Below are 16,070 nucleotides of genomic sequence, written 5' to 3'. Positions count from 1 at the left end.
TATTCCCCATCTCCAGCCTGCAAAGTGCAAACCGAGAAAAACAAAAGAGGAAAGGGGACTGCTGTACGTCTCCCGGAGACCAAACAAAGGAGGATGCCGGTGTATGTTGACTGGAGATGCGAGAGTGTGTGTAGTGTGTGCATCAACAAATTCAAAATGAATTTCATTATGGAGCCACAGATTCAGCACGGCGGGGGGAAGATAACTTTGAGCAGGTTGAAGCTTCAGTAGCATCGCATTAATTCCTCATTTGATCTCAGGAAACGTGATTGGTTGCCCATCCAGCAGAGTTTGTCTTCACTGGTATACATGCTTCAAGAGAAGGCAGGTGCACCATGACTGGTTTTAGGAGGAGTTTCTCCAAGATGAATGGATCTACGTAAAAAAAAAAAGCATGTAAGAGTATGTCAGGAAGACGACAGGTATGATTTGTAAACAGCGCTGCCCAGCTGTCCCCCTGTGGCATGCATTTAAATGAACAGCTGTAACGTGCCAGCGACTCAGTCTCCACCACTGTTCTCTGCTAACAACGTCTCTTTGTGTCTTTGTGAGTGTGTCGGAGAAAAAAAAAAAAAAAGGCCCTCAAAGCCGTACACTATCGTCCTACACAGGCAAACAGCGTACACGACGTGTTGTACGGAAACAATACATCACATTACACTTGTGACTTGTGATTATTATTCATCCACTTTTGAGAGAATGAAAATGAAAAGAAATCTAATAAAAGTGACTGGGGGTCTTTTTGCCAGCAGAAAAGTTGTTGCTTCTCAAAATTCATAGCTTCTCTGACCTCCAGGACTGCGTGCAGCGCTCATTTAAATCACGACAGACAGCTCTGTGTGCTGGAGGAGCCCAAGCTGCTCATAAACCCATCCCCAGTTTTGCGACTGAGCAATCCTGACATTAGTGAGGGAGCATGTGGCTTTTACACTGTAACTAGACTTTATGTAGCTGTTTCCCCTCACATCAGAAACCTTTACTCCTAACAAGGTTAAGATGGTGAAAAAAAATATCAATGTACACTGAAAAGAGAGCATCACTAACACGCTAGAGAGATTAAAGCAGCATAAAAGAAGCAGCTACGCCAGGGAGGACTGAACATGAAGTGAGTCTGTAAAATGTTGTTTGAGGACTTGATTGACGGAAAAGACGATGCTGAATTCACACTTTTAATTTGTGCGACCAGACGGTAAATTCCCAAAGAAATAAAATAGAAGTCCCATCTGGAAAAACTTTCAGTCTTCACAACGATATGTGTGGAAATGTGGCGAGAAAGGACACCGCACGAACACAACTAAAGAGAAAGCGTGTTTAAAGGATGATCTGTGCGAGTTAACGCAGCTCGACGTGCTGCAGTTCCAGTGTCTCCAAACATGAACTTCACACGCAAACAAACACATAAACACCATCTCCAGCTGCAGAATATACCGCCGACAAAATCTCACTGTACTGTAATGCTCGGTCCCAGCGCACTATGGGATATTGTTATTGGGACTTGGGTTTGCTATGGATAAAATATTCAATAAAATGAAATATAAATATAAAAATCCAGGAAATAGAAGAACTCTATTTTTCCCTGCAGGCTTTATAGTCCCTTGATCTGATCCTCAGAGATGCTCTGCAACTTTTCAGGGACAATTTTATTTAACTGTGGAATAATACAGCTGCATTGCATACCGGAAAATAAACTGAATTTTTTTTATACCGCTACTGTTTTTTTCTTTTCCCCTGCTGGCAACTTGCGCCTTTCCATTCTAGTCTTTGTCCCCTAATAGTCAATATTGTATACTTCCTTTGTTAACTCTCAGATTGGGTACACTACACCAGGAGGCTTTCCTGCTTCACAGGTTTTAGATTTCACAAGCTTCATATGAATTCTGCAGGACAATTTCACTCTGAGCCCTTATTAATTTCTGACCCTGATAAAGCCTCATATAAAATGATTCATGGGAAAAACTCATTTTACAGGGCAGAAATTTATGTAATACACCGGAACACCTTGTTTTAGGAGGCCATCTGGAGCACCTCTGCTGCTGATTAAAGCCGCCACCTCTCGCAATGTAAAACTTGCTGTAATTATTGTTTGCAATTACGCAGCTGAAACACCGACACCGACTTGATTGAAATATGTTTAACCTGCACAGCTGGAGGAGATCAGTCTCTAAACTTACCAACCTTAGTGGGAAGCAGCTCGAGCACGCAGCTCTCGTGCATTAGCCCCTGCGTATGTCTAACAGAGCTGGTTAAGATGTACTCATCTCTGCCGGAGCCGCAGCCCGGGGCTGAGAAACAGATCCAAGCCTCGTTGTGATGTGCTGAGCTGCAACCGGGCTCCTACAGTATGATAGTGTCCTTCAGAGGTAGGGAGAAAGGGTGGAGGCCATCATGAATCTGTCAACCTGCTGCATGTGCACTCTCCACCACCTCCCTCCTTTCTTCATATGGTAAGCATAGGGAGTGCATCTGCATCCACAGCAGTGGGGGCAGCTGGAGTTATAGTGTACACAGTGACAGGGTGGGAGCAAAGGAGAGAAAAAAGGGGAGGGGAGGGGAAAAAAAGCAGATTGCCATAATAACCACAGGAGCAACGCTGACAGGAAATAAATAAATCCAATGGAAAAAAAAGAGGAAAATTGAATGAGTACATCCACCCTTTAACTGGAGGAAGTCTTGTGTAAATAACAGCACTCAAATCATTTCATGCAGATTGAAGGGGTGCTCGTTCACTATGTATCTATGTGTGTGTGTGTACGTGCGTTTATGATATTCCAGGTACCCTGCATTCCCTCAGATACAGGGAAGCAGAGGAGGATAAAAGAATCTGCCTTTATTTTACCACCTCCATCCCCTGGCTTCACCTCGGAAGGACACAACTAAACTTTAGGAAAAGAAAAATTAAATGATAGCAGCTTGTGGCTGTAAAGTATAGTCACCATCACGCATTAAAGTTGCAAGTTTACATCTTTGTTTGTCCTTACTGATATAAAACTGGTCTATATAGAAAAAACTTTGACAGTATTTATGAGTTGAATTTATGAAAGGAATATTAAGTGTATTTGCAGAATATTACGAAGTCACAGTGAAGTTGCATTTTTCAATTTTACCTTTATTTGGATGGGACAGTGGAGAGGGAAAGGGGATGACGTGCAGCAAAGGGCCACAGGTCAGATTCCAGCCCATTGCTGCTGCAGTGAGGACAAAGATCATCTTTGTGTTGTTATAAGTGATCATGACCTTTGATCTTTCACCAACAAACTCTAATAATCCCTTCTTCCTGGAGTCCAAGCGAATGAAAGTCCATTAAAGCTTTCCTGAGATATTGTGTTCACAACAATGGGACAGACGAGAAGCTAAAAACATAATACCTCCAGCCATGGATGTCGCCATTGCCGGCGTGAAAAGCAATCTGGTTGTAAATGCTCTCATGATAGGTCAGGAAATTGGAGAGGATGTAGTAGGGGCATGGTCTGGATGATTTAACAGTTTATTGATGATCTCTTCACAAAGATCCACGATAGAACATAGGACTAAACCATGTGGGAGGGAGACACTGTTAAAAAAAAAAAATCAATATCCAAGATTAAAGAAGGTGTAGTGCAATCAAGAAGCGTGTTTATTTACATAAGATGAACAAATGGGTTGAGCCGTGGCTGCTGCTCCTGAACAGATGTAATATAGGAAATGAGGCAAAATAATCAAAATGAATTTGATTGCGGTGTCGAACACGGCAAGAGTGCTCTCTACCTGAGCGAGAAACCTAATCAGTTCTTTGTGTTTAGGTAATTCACTCTTAATGCTGCAGCAAATGTAATCTACCCTGATAAAAAAGAATGAGTTGGGACATTTGCTTTCTATTTCAGTAAATCTGCCAGGGGGTTGTTCGGGCAGCTTGTGGATTCGCCTGGGGAGGGATATCTATTATTTCAGTGGAAGTAATGGGGAAGAAGGAAGGAGAAAAAAAGGAAAAAAAAGACCTTGCTGGGAAAAGAAACGTGTTATGTTGATGGGATTAGGGGAGCAGAATTTGAAGATGGCATAAAACAAAGTGCGAGAAAATGTGCAGCTTCAGGGACAACTGGTACATCTACGGTAAGCCGCTGTCACTGCCAGAGAGCCTCAAATTCTTTTATGCCTCTTTGACATTTGTTTTACATTTACGCAGGGTTCAGCTCAGTCCAATCTGGCAAACTTCAGAGAAGCACATTGTGAAGAATGGCTGAGCTTAATCTGTTCTTACGCATTAACTTTTGATTGGAACAATTTGCTTTGAGTCATGCCACTGTCTGCCTTTGGCCTTTTCCCCCCCCCACTTCCGGCCGTACAGTGTCCTGTTGTAACCTGCTCCCTCGCCTCCTCTCCTCTGTGATTACCAAATATGCTTGTTTCTCCGGTTGTTTCAATACAAAAAACCCCAATTAAGTGCCTCCATTGCACAGCTCAATTAGCGATTCTCTTCTCCTCCAGAAATTGGCTGCAATGCACAGAGATGAACATGCATGCATGGATGCTGCGTTCCTCGCGCCCCTGTCTCCTGCAGCCTCACACATCAGAGCCCTGTGCTGTAACAGGGAACAGCTTGCCTATCCCAAACTGCAATAATTACTCATTTTACAGCTTCCTCCAATTAACAGTCGTGCTGCTGTCAGTGAGCCCCATGCAGAAAATGAGGGCCGGTCTACTGAGGCCATAAGGGGGGGAGCTGGAGCTGGAGAGAGGGAGAGGCTGGACCGCTCCATCAGTTGTTGTGTGTGTGTGTGTTGTGCTGTGGTGCATTTGGCTGGCAGGCTGCAGTGCGTTTGTTTTGGGAAAAGGCTCATGCCTCTGCTAAAACATGCAAAGATGGTTGTGTGCGATTGTCTATATACAGAGCCAAGAAGCAGGCAGCGGGGGATCTGGCACCAACGCCGTCAGCGCTCACACATAAGCAGCGACACGAAACACAACCACAAACATGAAAATCACAGGGCGCAAAACAAAGAACGCACACAGCCTCGCACACGCCGGCACGCAGCACCGGTCTGGGAGTCTGCAGAACCAGTGTCACCAACACGGACACAGCTCCCGTCCACCTGACGCCCTCTGATGCCATTCATTCAAGCAACGAGGGAGTGACGGGGGGGTAAAACCGCTGCGTCTTTTAAAGGGAGCAGCCCGTGTGTGTGCAGAGGAACAGGTTGAGTTATATTTGCCATTTGTATCTATCCAGAATGATTCTGTTTAACAGTGTACCCCCGGTGTTCGCGCCATCTGGAGAATATACGCTCCGAAACACGCTCACATTCGCACCCAGCAGACCTAAGACAGTTCCTCATATTACGCTCCTTTATCTAGCTCATTACACCGGCCTGTGAAAGGAGGTAGGAATAAAGGATACAGAGGATTACAGTCAATTCTCTTCGAATAATATGATGATTAGTCACTCGGAGAAGAAATGGGGGTAAACGTCAGCGATGTTGCTTGAAGTATTAGCAGTGGTGACAGTTAAAGTAGTGCAGGTACAAAGAGAGAGCCCCCGGTGTTAATGATGCTGTAATTTTGTTTTATTGTCTAAGCTTAATACCTTCGTCTTAACCACTTTCCTTTATTTCTTTATCACATGCCCTTTCTGTCTCATTTACTTTTTGTCCTCCCCCCCTCCCCCCCCTCTCTCTCTCTCTCTTCCTATGTGAATCCTTGTAGGCAACAGGTGGCGGTTGCAGGCTACCTACCGTACCTCTGCCCCAGCACTGACGCCGCCATGCCAACTTGTTACACACCATCGCCATTGGCCTACCTGGCTGTCGGCGCAGTGGCAGTTGTGTTTACAGCTAATTTACAACGCCTGCCAAAAAATTTAACAAGTAAAGATTATTACATAATGCAATCACATCATACTCTGCAAAATAAAGTAGGCTAACCCAACAGTGATTTGGAATGGTGGTTTTCAAGCTTAAAGCGATTACCGCTGTTTTGCTTTTATGTCGTGCTTAATGAGTCATTTTCAGATGATATTATAGCATCCCTCACTGCGAGGAATGCTGCATGAAAACACAATTGGTCAAAATACGTTTTTAAGGCGAGACACTACAGGCAGAAACACAGTTTTTTCATGCACTGATCAATTTTGAGATTTTGGGCTATTTGTCGGTCTTAATGTGTATTCTTTCATAAAAATCGAAAGAAATGGTAGAAAATCCACATTAGGGTGGTTATTTTATTTCATTTTGTCTCTTTCGTCAGTGGATTTCTCCTAAATTCACCAAACGTTAGCATGCTATTGTGACATACTGTCATTTCCTCCGTATCCGCAACCAATCGTAAAAGTACGATTTACATTAACAATCTATGTTTTACAGTACAAGTCTTTAAAGGCTGTTTTCTCAAAATGAGTTTTTCCTCAGACTCTGAGCCAGAAATCTCCACTTCAGCAGCAACTACAAACACCAAACCTTTCTGTTTTATTCCTGTCTATATTCTGAAGGTTTTTATAGAGGGGATTGTTGATATATCATTCCAAGCCTGATTTATACAATATTTCATTCCTAAAAACATGGAGAAGTTTTTTTTTTTTAGGGCTGGTGACAATGTTTTCTCATTTACAGAGTGATAAAAAAAGATATACAAAACCCCCTCTGTAAAAACTTCTGAATCTAATATGTCAACAAAATAAAACAAGAATTTTGAAAGGGGCTTTATCTATTGTTCAGATTTCGATTCTGGAATTGTATGCAAATGAGTGCATATTACAGCAGATATTGCCTCATTTACATATTTAAACATAAAATTTGACAAAACTTGTAATACAAAAAATATTTGTCCTAATGTAAGTAATACACTTGGGAAGTTCCATGGTGATATCTGTAAGTTATTTTTTTTTACCCTATTCACCTAGTGTCCCCTCTAAACAAGACACCTTGAATGTGTATGAATGTTCATGGTGGTGGTCGGAGGGGCCGCTCGGTGTGCATTGGCAGCCATGCCTCTGTTAGTCTGCCCCAGGGCAGCTGTGGCTACACACGTAGTTTACCACCACTGGTGTAAATGTGGTATGAATGAATAATGGTTTCTGTAAAGCACTTAGGGTGCCATGAAAAGCACTATATGAATCTAAGCCATCATTTTTAACAAGATGGCAAAAACATGTTACAGTTTTCTGGTTAACACTTTCTATGGTAAAATCTAAATGTCACATCATTTCTTAAATTGTAGAATTTGTGACTATGGATCCTTTGTTTTGTTTTCATAAGATCCTCATGGCCGAGTGCTGAATGAACTGGAATAGAACCAGTGAAGACTAACTGCTACTGACAGCTACAAATGTGGAGGTTTGATTTAAAAATAAAGCACGCATGAATTTCTCCAAATCCTCAGCGCTCCAGTGCGACCAGTGATTAATATTCTAATCAGAGCTGATGGCTGCATCAAAGATGCAGAGGCAAGTGCATCAGTGACTGGTGCTCATTACTCATTAGGTTATAAAGTAATACAGAAAACAACCCGTGATGCTGCCTAAATACATGCAGGCGCAGATAGATGGACAGAATGCGTGTGTGTGAGTGCTTCTTGTGTGAAAATGCCTCCTCGAGAAATTCAATTTGTGACTTTGATTGGCTGTAGAGTGTTGAACCCCCCGAGGAGCTGATGGTCACACATGCGAGGCGATCTATAGCGCGACAACAGGACTCGGGCTGGAGAGGATGGTGGGTGGTGCCGACTAAGGGAAGAACAGAGGGAGCGGGGTGGAGAAATGGAGCTGCATACAACACGCCTCATTGCTCTCTATCTCCACAAAAAAAAAAGTGTTGGATGGCAGTGGCGTGTTCAGGGAGTGCATGGCCTTGGGGGGCATGGGCAACCCCTGAAATCTGATTGGCCACCCCAGGTGCCATCCCAAAATATGAGTGACTATATGCCCAGTCAGAGGCTTTTGTCAAGTATTGTTTGTTTTTTTCAAGAATAAAATATTGAGGTTTTCTATCACAATTGTTTGTTGCCACTGCTGGATTTTGATTAGTATGTCTATTTTTTCTTGCAGTGTTAGTAATTTAAAGTAACATTGCAGAGTTTTTCGGCCTTAAAATAATGTTTCCAGACTCATTGCAATGGTAGAAAAATGGTTAATAGGATGAATGGTCGCGTCGGCTGAAACTGCACTATGTAACTTCCCTGCACGGGTACGAATGTGTGGACACGCCCCTGTTGCATGGAGGCTGATGAAGATATTCTTTCCTTTTTCTCAGGTTGCATTGTGAATTAAAGATGTGCGTTTCAAGACACCGAGTGGGCGTCCGACACTACGATACCACAACCGAAGACAAGACGCAACGATCGATGTGCTGATTTGCCAATGTTCCACTTAACTCTGTGTGTGTAGGTGTAAGTGTGTGTGTAATGTATGTGTGCGTGCGTGTGGGCAACGAGCCACTGTCCTCATCACTGCCAAGGCCCAGGCACCTCCAGTGTCTGCCTCGCTGAAGCAGCCCCAACCAAACAGCATGTGGGAGGTGTTAGTCAACAAAACAAACACCAACCCCCATCCTGGCCACCATCTAACACCTTGCCTCTCTTCATTAACATAACTGGCAGGGTTGCTTTATAATACTTTCGGTTGAAATCATCACATTAGGGCTGATAGCATTATCCTTCTGCTAGACTGGCCCGCTGCCAGTATAAAGAGGGGACATGGGGAGACACAGACAAGGTTAATAACGGCAGATGGGCCACTGTCTGACTGTTTCACGGGTTACTCAGGTAAGATTTTTCTCACACTCAGACTAGAGCTGGATCTGCTCTTTTTCAAGGGAGACCATCACACCTGAAAGGATCAACTTTTTTTTACCTCTCTCTGAATCTCTCCCTGTATCTCGTCTGTGCCGTGACGCAACGAGAGCTACTTTAAATGTCGTAGATAAGAACGCACAAACACAGCTATCCGCCGCCGCAGCAGAGTGGTGACAGTTCGTTGGATAATGGATAAGTTAATAAAACTGCATACATAATGCAGCAATGACAGAAAAACACAACACTTAGGGCAACGGGGAGATGCACACTGTAGCTGTCAGGTTGAGGGACAGGTATTTCCAGGGGAAATGCTTTTGCATAGTTCGGTACCGGCGCCATGGAAGAGCACAAACTTAAGGGATTACATTTATCTCTTCACATCAAGCATCAGATGAAATGTGAAATATCGAGTCCTGGCATTTATAGGAAAATACGGTTTTATGGTGTAAGCTGTGTAAAAGCAGAAGAAGATGGCAAACCAGAATAGTCGGTGCTATTCACTCATAATAGGATAAACAACACGTAAAAGATGCTGGCAGATACAGTAGTTAGCAGTAATCCTTTTATTGTATGGGTGGTGTGAAAGAGGCAGAGACAATATAGGGAAGAGAGAAATAAAAGGGAGATGACTATTGTATTCGGTTTAGTAGGACACAAACGTAAGTGCAGATGTCTGTCTGATTATTTGTATGTGTGTGTGTGTCTAAGTGCAGATGCAAAGAGCTTCCTCCTTGTGTCTGCTCTCACTTTGACGTCCGTAACTGGTAGTGAACAAACCAGATTAGACATGTGCTCCCTAAAGAGCACGCAACCAACCACACAATCAGCATATATCACGAAATTCATGAGGAAAAAAAAAAAAAAGAAGATTTCTTTAACCACATCAGCGCAGACTTATACATGTATTTGTTCAATCCCACACCCACGACGAGTGTCTTTACAGATGTTTTCTTTCACGCTTCACATAACCAGTCAATAGGAAATGTAACAGTCGGTAAAGAATGACACCCATTACCCGCGCCCACTGATGTCATCGAATAATGGTTACACACCACAAAATGAAATATGTATGAAGAGTCTCATATCATATAGTAGCCTACATACTGAATATTGAAATAAATGCTTCTATCTCCGTTGACACATGCACCGTTTATGTCCAAAGCACTTCACGGTCCTATGGTTCTCTGTTTTTGAGTCTGAAAGCTCAAGCCCTCACTCAAGCTTCAGGCAAAATCCTTTTTATTAGAAAAATACATGTCGAGGCACAACTGTCACTGTTCCACACACAGCACCTGTGGGATTCCGCCACAGACGATATCAAAGACTGTTTTGGCATGGAAATAACAGGGCCGCTAGAAAGAAAAAAGAAATGTATATGTATATATCTCATACATATACATAGACTTTTTACTTTAATCTGTGCAATTTCCTCATCACTAGATTCGCCAGTATAGTCTTATTCATCCTCCAATTCCTCAATATTGCAAACGCTGAGATAGCTGTCACAATAAATCAGCATGCAAAATGGAAACTAGCTGGTTTGTGACTCATATGAAAGATGTTATCTTTATACATATTTTTAAAACCCAGGGTTACCCAGCTATTACCATAGAAGTAAACACGATCACAGCCAGATTACATATCTTGATCTACACCTCTATCACTCAGGTATTCAGAGCTCCTGTTACTTTTGTGCCGATGTTTACCTCTGAGTCCTCTTCGCCTTTGCAGCCATCCCTGCATGCGCACACAACCTATACTACTTTTTTTTTTTACTTTTTAACCTGGCGGATCAGCTGCAGATTTCTACCGCTGGTGATGGCTCAGCTCCACTGAAGCATTTGGAGATACTGTTGATGGATGGGAGAGTGTTCGGTAATCGCTTCGCCCAAACAGATTTTCCCCACAGCCAGTCTTGGATTCCAAGCAATATTCCTGTCACCACCTGCCTGGCTGAACTCCTGGTCACTGCCGCTCCATCAGAAATACATGCACAACTACAATCTTACTCTTGTTTCTATAATTAGACATGGCCAGTCGTGACTATCTTGAAAAAAAAAAAACATAGTCTTTAGACTTCCAGGCAATCACACAATACAGATCTGAGGGCTCGTGATTTCAATTTATTCATTCTTGATTTGAACCCTTTGACGTAATGTCACCAAGTCCTGAACAATAGATACAGTACACAGCATCTGAGCACTAGCAGCTCTGCCATCCATTCACTATAACAGCGAGTACTCTAAGCTGTTCACAACCTCGTGCCTCGTACAGTACGTTTCATTATTGACTGTTTTGTAATCCTTCTAAACGTGCTTAATGTATGAAAATTGCAAACTAGGCGAGGAGATGTCAGGGGAGACGTTGCTCATGGTGGTTTAGGGCGTAGGCTGAAATCCTTGGCGGTGCATGCAGAGTGTTTTCACCAAACAAGAGAGCAAAACAACACTGTTTGTGTAGGAAGCTTGAAAAATCCCAGCAACCATTGAGGCAGCACTGGAATGACTGGTATTGATCAATGCCACCCACAAATCCCTGCTGGTACATTTGAGCCACTTAGTGAAACAAGTCGGTGAAATATTACCTCAGGAAAATTATTCGGTAACACTTTATTTTAAGGGGTCCTTGTTCCTGTGTATCTACCCAATTAATTACAGTGTAATTACCTATGTAACCGTATGTAATAACATGTACTTACATTGTAAATACATAGTGTATTTTCGTGTACTTACAGGTCCTTGTTACACTTGTAATAAGAAATGCCAAAGCGGCCTCTCTCTTTGCACAAGCATTTCTTATTACAAGTGTAACAAGGACCTGTAAGTACACGAAAATACACTATGTATTTACAATGTAAGTACATGTTATTACATACGGTTACATAGGTAATTACACTGTAATTAATTAGGTAGATACACAGGAACAAGGACCCCTTAAAATAAAGTGTTACCAATTATTCTACTGCGATTCTTTGCTCCATATCTGAAAATCCAAACAATAGCAGCAGTAGCAGCAGCAGCAGCAGCAGCTGAAAACCAAAGGCAAAACTGGCTGACCTCTTTTTAACCTAAATGTATTTAAAATAAATAAAAAGAGAAAACTTTCTTTTTTCACCTTCAAAGAGTCGTTTCCTATATTTGATTCTGTCCTCTGGCACCTTGACATCTCTGCTAGTAGGATAATGGGGGATTGTCTGTACCAAAAGATGTCAGTTGAACAAGTGTTATCGCGGCTCCCTGCTGTAGGATCGAGCTCGCGTTACATCACTGTCATCAATACAACTGTAACAGAGGCAGAGCCCTGCTGGGATCTGGACTGTGCTCGAGTGCTTTGTGCTCAGCAATAACAGTTTTATTATGACCAGTGTCTATCTAAAGAGAAAATGGAAGAATATGTGCGGGTCACTTCAGAAATACCAGACAATTTATATGTAAATTCCTTCACACCAATCACATGAACTTTATGCGGTAGCGAGGCTTCGCCGATGTTGCCTGAATGTAATGTATAATGCGTGATTAGTTTGAAGACAGATAATAATAACAACAACATCACATCCATAGGAGTGGGAGTTACTTTACCTGCCTTAGGCCATCCTTGCTGTTCTGCATGATCCTCAGGGCGTAGTTCGACCGCTGGCCTTTGCTGTTGAATTCAATGTGGCCCGTTAGACCTTCCAATTCTACCTATCCAACACAGAGACAGCAACGTGTTAAAGGGTGCTTCCGTCTCCGCGGCACCTATTACAGAGGACACATTACTGGCTCACCACCAGCCCGTAGGAATAAGCCAACTTTAGAGTGATAATATGAAGATGAGGTCGTAATATCTTCAATTCACAGCAAAACAGGAGGGCCATTTGTCACGACCTCTTTCTCCGAGAAAGACGAGCGGCCTGATATCGAACACATGTCACATTCAAGTATCTGGATAGCCCCGATCACTTACAGCCATCTCTCCCTAATAGGAAATCACACTTTATTCACTGACAGCTCATCTTTATCTCTCCTCCCCCATTGTCTCTCAGTATAATGTAGAGTCGAGATAAACTGACCTTGTGAATGGGGAGTGTATTTTTTAAGGAAGATGGGAGCACAGGCTACACAATATTATCTACTGTCATTAAAAATATCTCGGCTCCAAAGTAACTAATTAATACGCAAAGAGTGAAGCAGTAATGAAGATCTCAGCGAGCTTGACTATCTGACATCATCTAATTAACGCTACATCCTGTCCTTGTTGTTACCGAAGAGAGTCAGAAAACAGAATAAAAGACACACAAAGATGTGAAAAAAATCAAACTTTTCAATATAGTTGGATTTTTTGGGAAACAAGTTTTTCGGTTCGTGAGGAGGATCCTTGTGAGGAATCGGCTAGCTTGGCTCTGTCCAAAGTTAAGTTAAAGATACTTTATTAATCCTTTGCAGGAAATGACAATGTTACCAGCAGCGGAAGACAACACAAGACCACAAACACGCATCATGCACAAAAATACACAATAACAACAATATTGCACAACCCGTTACAAACTTGTGTCAGTGAATAAGAGCAGCAAGGTCTAAAATGCGATTTAAAAAGAAGTAAAAGTAGCAAGGTCTAAAATAAGATTTTAAAAAGGAGGGAGAGACTGTCACATGATTACAGATATTAAGAGAAGCCAAAATGGCATATGCACATGATTACTGTGAGTTAAAAAGCCTAATGGCAGCTGGTAAAAAAGACTTGAGGTTCCTCTCAGTTCTACATTTCAGAGGGATTAGCCTGTTGCTGTGTGAGCTCAGTCTGAATGCCTCAAGGGCATGGAGTGAGTGCCTGTCGTCGTTCAAGCTAACATAGCTCACCTACCAACACCTTTAAAGCTCACTAATTAACACATTACAGTACATCACTTTTTTTTTTTTTTTTTTAATTTAAAGCAAATTGTATAAATAACAATCATTTGTGTTACTGATGTTGTTGCTTTCCTTGCAACCCCACGGTAAGACCAGGAAGTCATTGTCTGTGGTCACGAGATGCTAATGAGTGTGCTTAGCGAGCTGTTTCCCGTTGTTTGCCTTTATGCTATGTTAAGCTAAAATACCTGGCAGTACAGTATAGCTTAATATGGAGCAAACAGGTATATTTTTGGTTGTCGTATATTCAGATTTCTGATTTGCAACAACAAAAAGTGTAGATAACATTAATTAGATGCTGTCAGATTGTCTAATAATAATAATAAAGTTTTTCTTTGCCATTTTACTTTGTGTGTGCTAATTGGTATTGTTTAATCAAGATATTTTTCGAGGCATCAGATTATGATGTGAGATGTAATTACATATCGCATGCTAGCTTGTAGACTAGAGTTTGTTGTCTTTGGACAGATCCATGCGAGCTGTTTATCCCTGTCTCCAGTATTTACACTAGGCTAAGTTAAACTAGTGCAGGCTTTACTGTACAGAGCTGACAGTGAGATTGTGATCAACGTGCCCGTCTTCAGATTCAAGACGGCAAAAAATAATCACGTTTCTCAAAATGTCAAACTGTTCCTTTAAAGATGGTAGCTGTCTGTTTCCATCACATCCGGCGGCGGCGGCGGAGGCAATCTTACCATCCTCAGGTAATTCATGAGGCTGGTGCCGTGCTCCCAGATCTTGGAGGACTTGCAGGAGAGCTGAGTGGCGCCAACGTTCTGGCTACGGTTCAGCTCCTGGACCGCCGCCACCACCGCGTATACCGCATCAAAGAGCAGAGCTGAGGAGAGCTGCAGAGAGGAGAGGAGAGTAGGGGAGGGAAAAGGTGAATACATTATGCACACACACACACAGAGACTCACAGACTCACAGACACACACACACGTTTGCACAGCTATCCTTGTGAGGACATTTCATTGATTTCCATTCGCCGTGAACAACCCTGACCTTAGCCTAACCTCCATTCACACCTTACTCATAACCTGAACCGGGACTACAGGGATATCATTGTGGCTTATAGCTAGTTAGGACTGGCCTTTGGTCCTCATGAGGACTCCTGGTCTGGCCCGCAACAAGGTCGTACCAGACACACACACACACACATACACACCAACATGCACAGATACGCATAGCCTATATCTGGGGGGGAAAAAAAAAAGAAACTCCAAAGCACACCATCTGCAAGTGTAACATGTCAGTGGTTAGCGGTCAGTGAGGGGTTAACCCATCCCTGGAGTGTCAGTGAGATTATTCCATTAGATCATTAGAGAGACTCTGATCTGCTGACAGCGTTGAAAACCATCTCTCTCTCTCTCTCTCTCTCCCTCCGTCTCTCTGAGAGACTCTGTCCTTCCTACTCTTATATCCCCACTGAAGCTGGCACACCCTGACTATTCCAATTACCGCCTGCCTCTCTCGGCGAAGGGCCGGAAAACAGTGGGAGAGGCAGCTTTCCCTCTCATCTCCCCCCCTGTACAAACAGCCTCATCGCCGCTACCGCCGCATCCTGCTATGTACATCTGATTAAAATGCACGATGCCCCACATTAGAAGGTAGGGGAGAGTCTGAGATTCGCTGCTGTACATCTGTGTAATGGAACTGGAGATGAAATGGCCTTGATGTTCTGTTCGGTGGATATTGATACGGGGGCTGAGAGGAGTTGTGATGGATAGTAAACTCAGGAGTCCAAAGAGAATTACAATGGGGCATTAAACTGCAAAAACTCTGATGTATTACAACCTTGAATTGGCTAACGTAATTAGCGGATTGCACATTAGGAGCAATACGGGCGAACCAAAACAGCCCCGTGAAGACGTTACAACCACGAGTTGATGCATAGAGCGGAGCTGTTAAGGTAGCATTAAAAAACTGAAGGACAAAGCGTTAGCAGTATTTCTCCTAATGTTCCGCTGGTCTCTGTTATCATCTGCAGTGTGCGGCTAATAAAGTCATGGCATCTACTTGTCTTCGTTTCACTCTGGAAGTCTTGCTTTCTCGGCTCACTAACTTTCACTGTAGCATACAGAGCAGCTCGTTGTTAAATTGGTTTTATATGACTCATAGCAGGCCTGGACCTTTTGTCAGTTTTGTTTAATTTCTGGATGATTTTTTTTTGTTTTTTTGTTGTTTGTCGGGGCAGAGGTGCCGAAATAAGTCGTCGACAAATATGTAATGTCTGGATTTAGAAGCCATTGTACATTAGCGAATGACAACTCGGGACTATAAATAAAACAAACTACTGTGCCGAGTCTGATACTTTAAACCTGTAACTATTTGAGGTTCAAGTTTTATGGTCTTAAAAGTCTGGTATTCTGACAGTGTTTTTTTTTTAATAAACACAAGTGACCTGCAGTCATATTCACT

The 16,070-nt window shown here is 42.7% G+C and overlaps 1 protein-coding gene across 2 annotated transcripts in view; it reads right to left on the bottom strand.

Moving 5' to 3' along the window:
* grik4 (glutamate receptor, ionotropic, kainate 4) overlaps nt 1–16,070 on the bottom strand; it is a gene marked incomplete at both ends in the record, with an annotated part of 204,070 nt that overhangs the window by 51,891 nt on the left and 136,109 nt on the right. For both annotated transcript variants that reach the window (XM_083985474.1, XM_083985475.1), the window contains 2 exons: nt 12,339–12,443; nt 14,345–14,497. In XM_083985474.1, the coding sequence (XP_083841600.1) occupies nt 12,339–12,443; nt 14,345–14,497 (258 nt within the window). The remainder of the gene's footprint in view (nt 1–12,338; nt 12,444–14,344; nt 14,498–16,070) is intronic.

Source organism: Trachurus trachurus (genome assembly GCF_905171665.1).
Source record: "Trachurus trachurus genome assembly, chromosome: 13".
Classification (NCBI taxonomy): Eukaryota; Metazoa; Chordata; class Actinopteri; order Carangiformes; family Carangidae; genus Trachurus; species Trachurus trachurus.
Note: the sequence above shows the minus strand (reverse complement) of the source record. Positions and strands in the feature narration are given on the sequence as shown.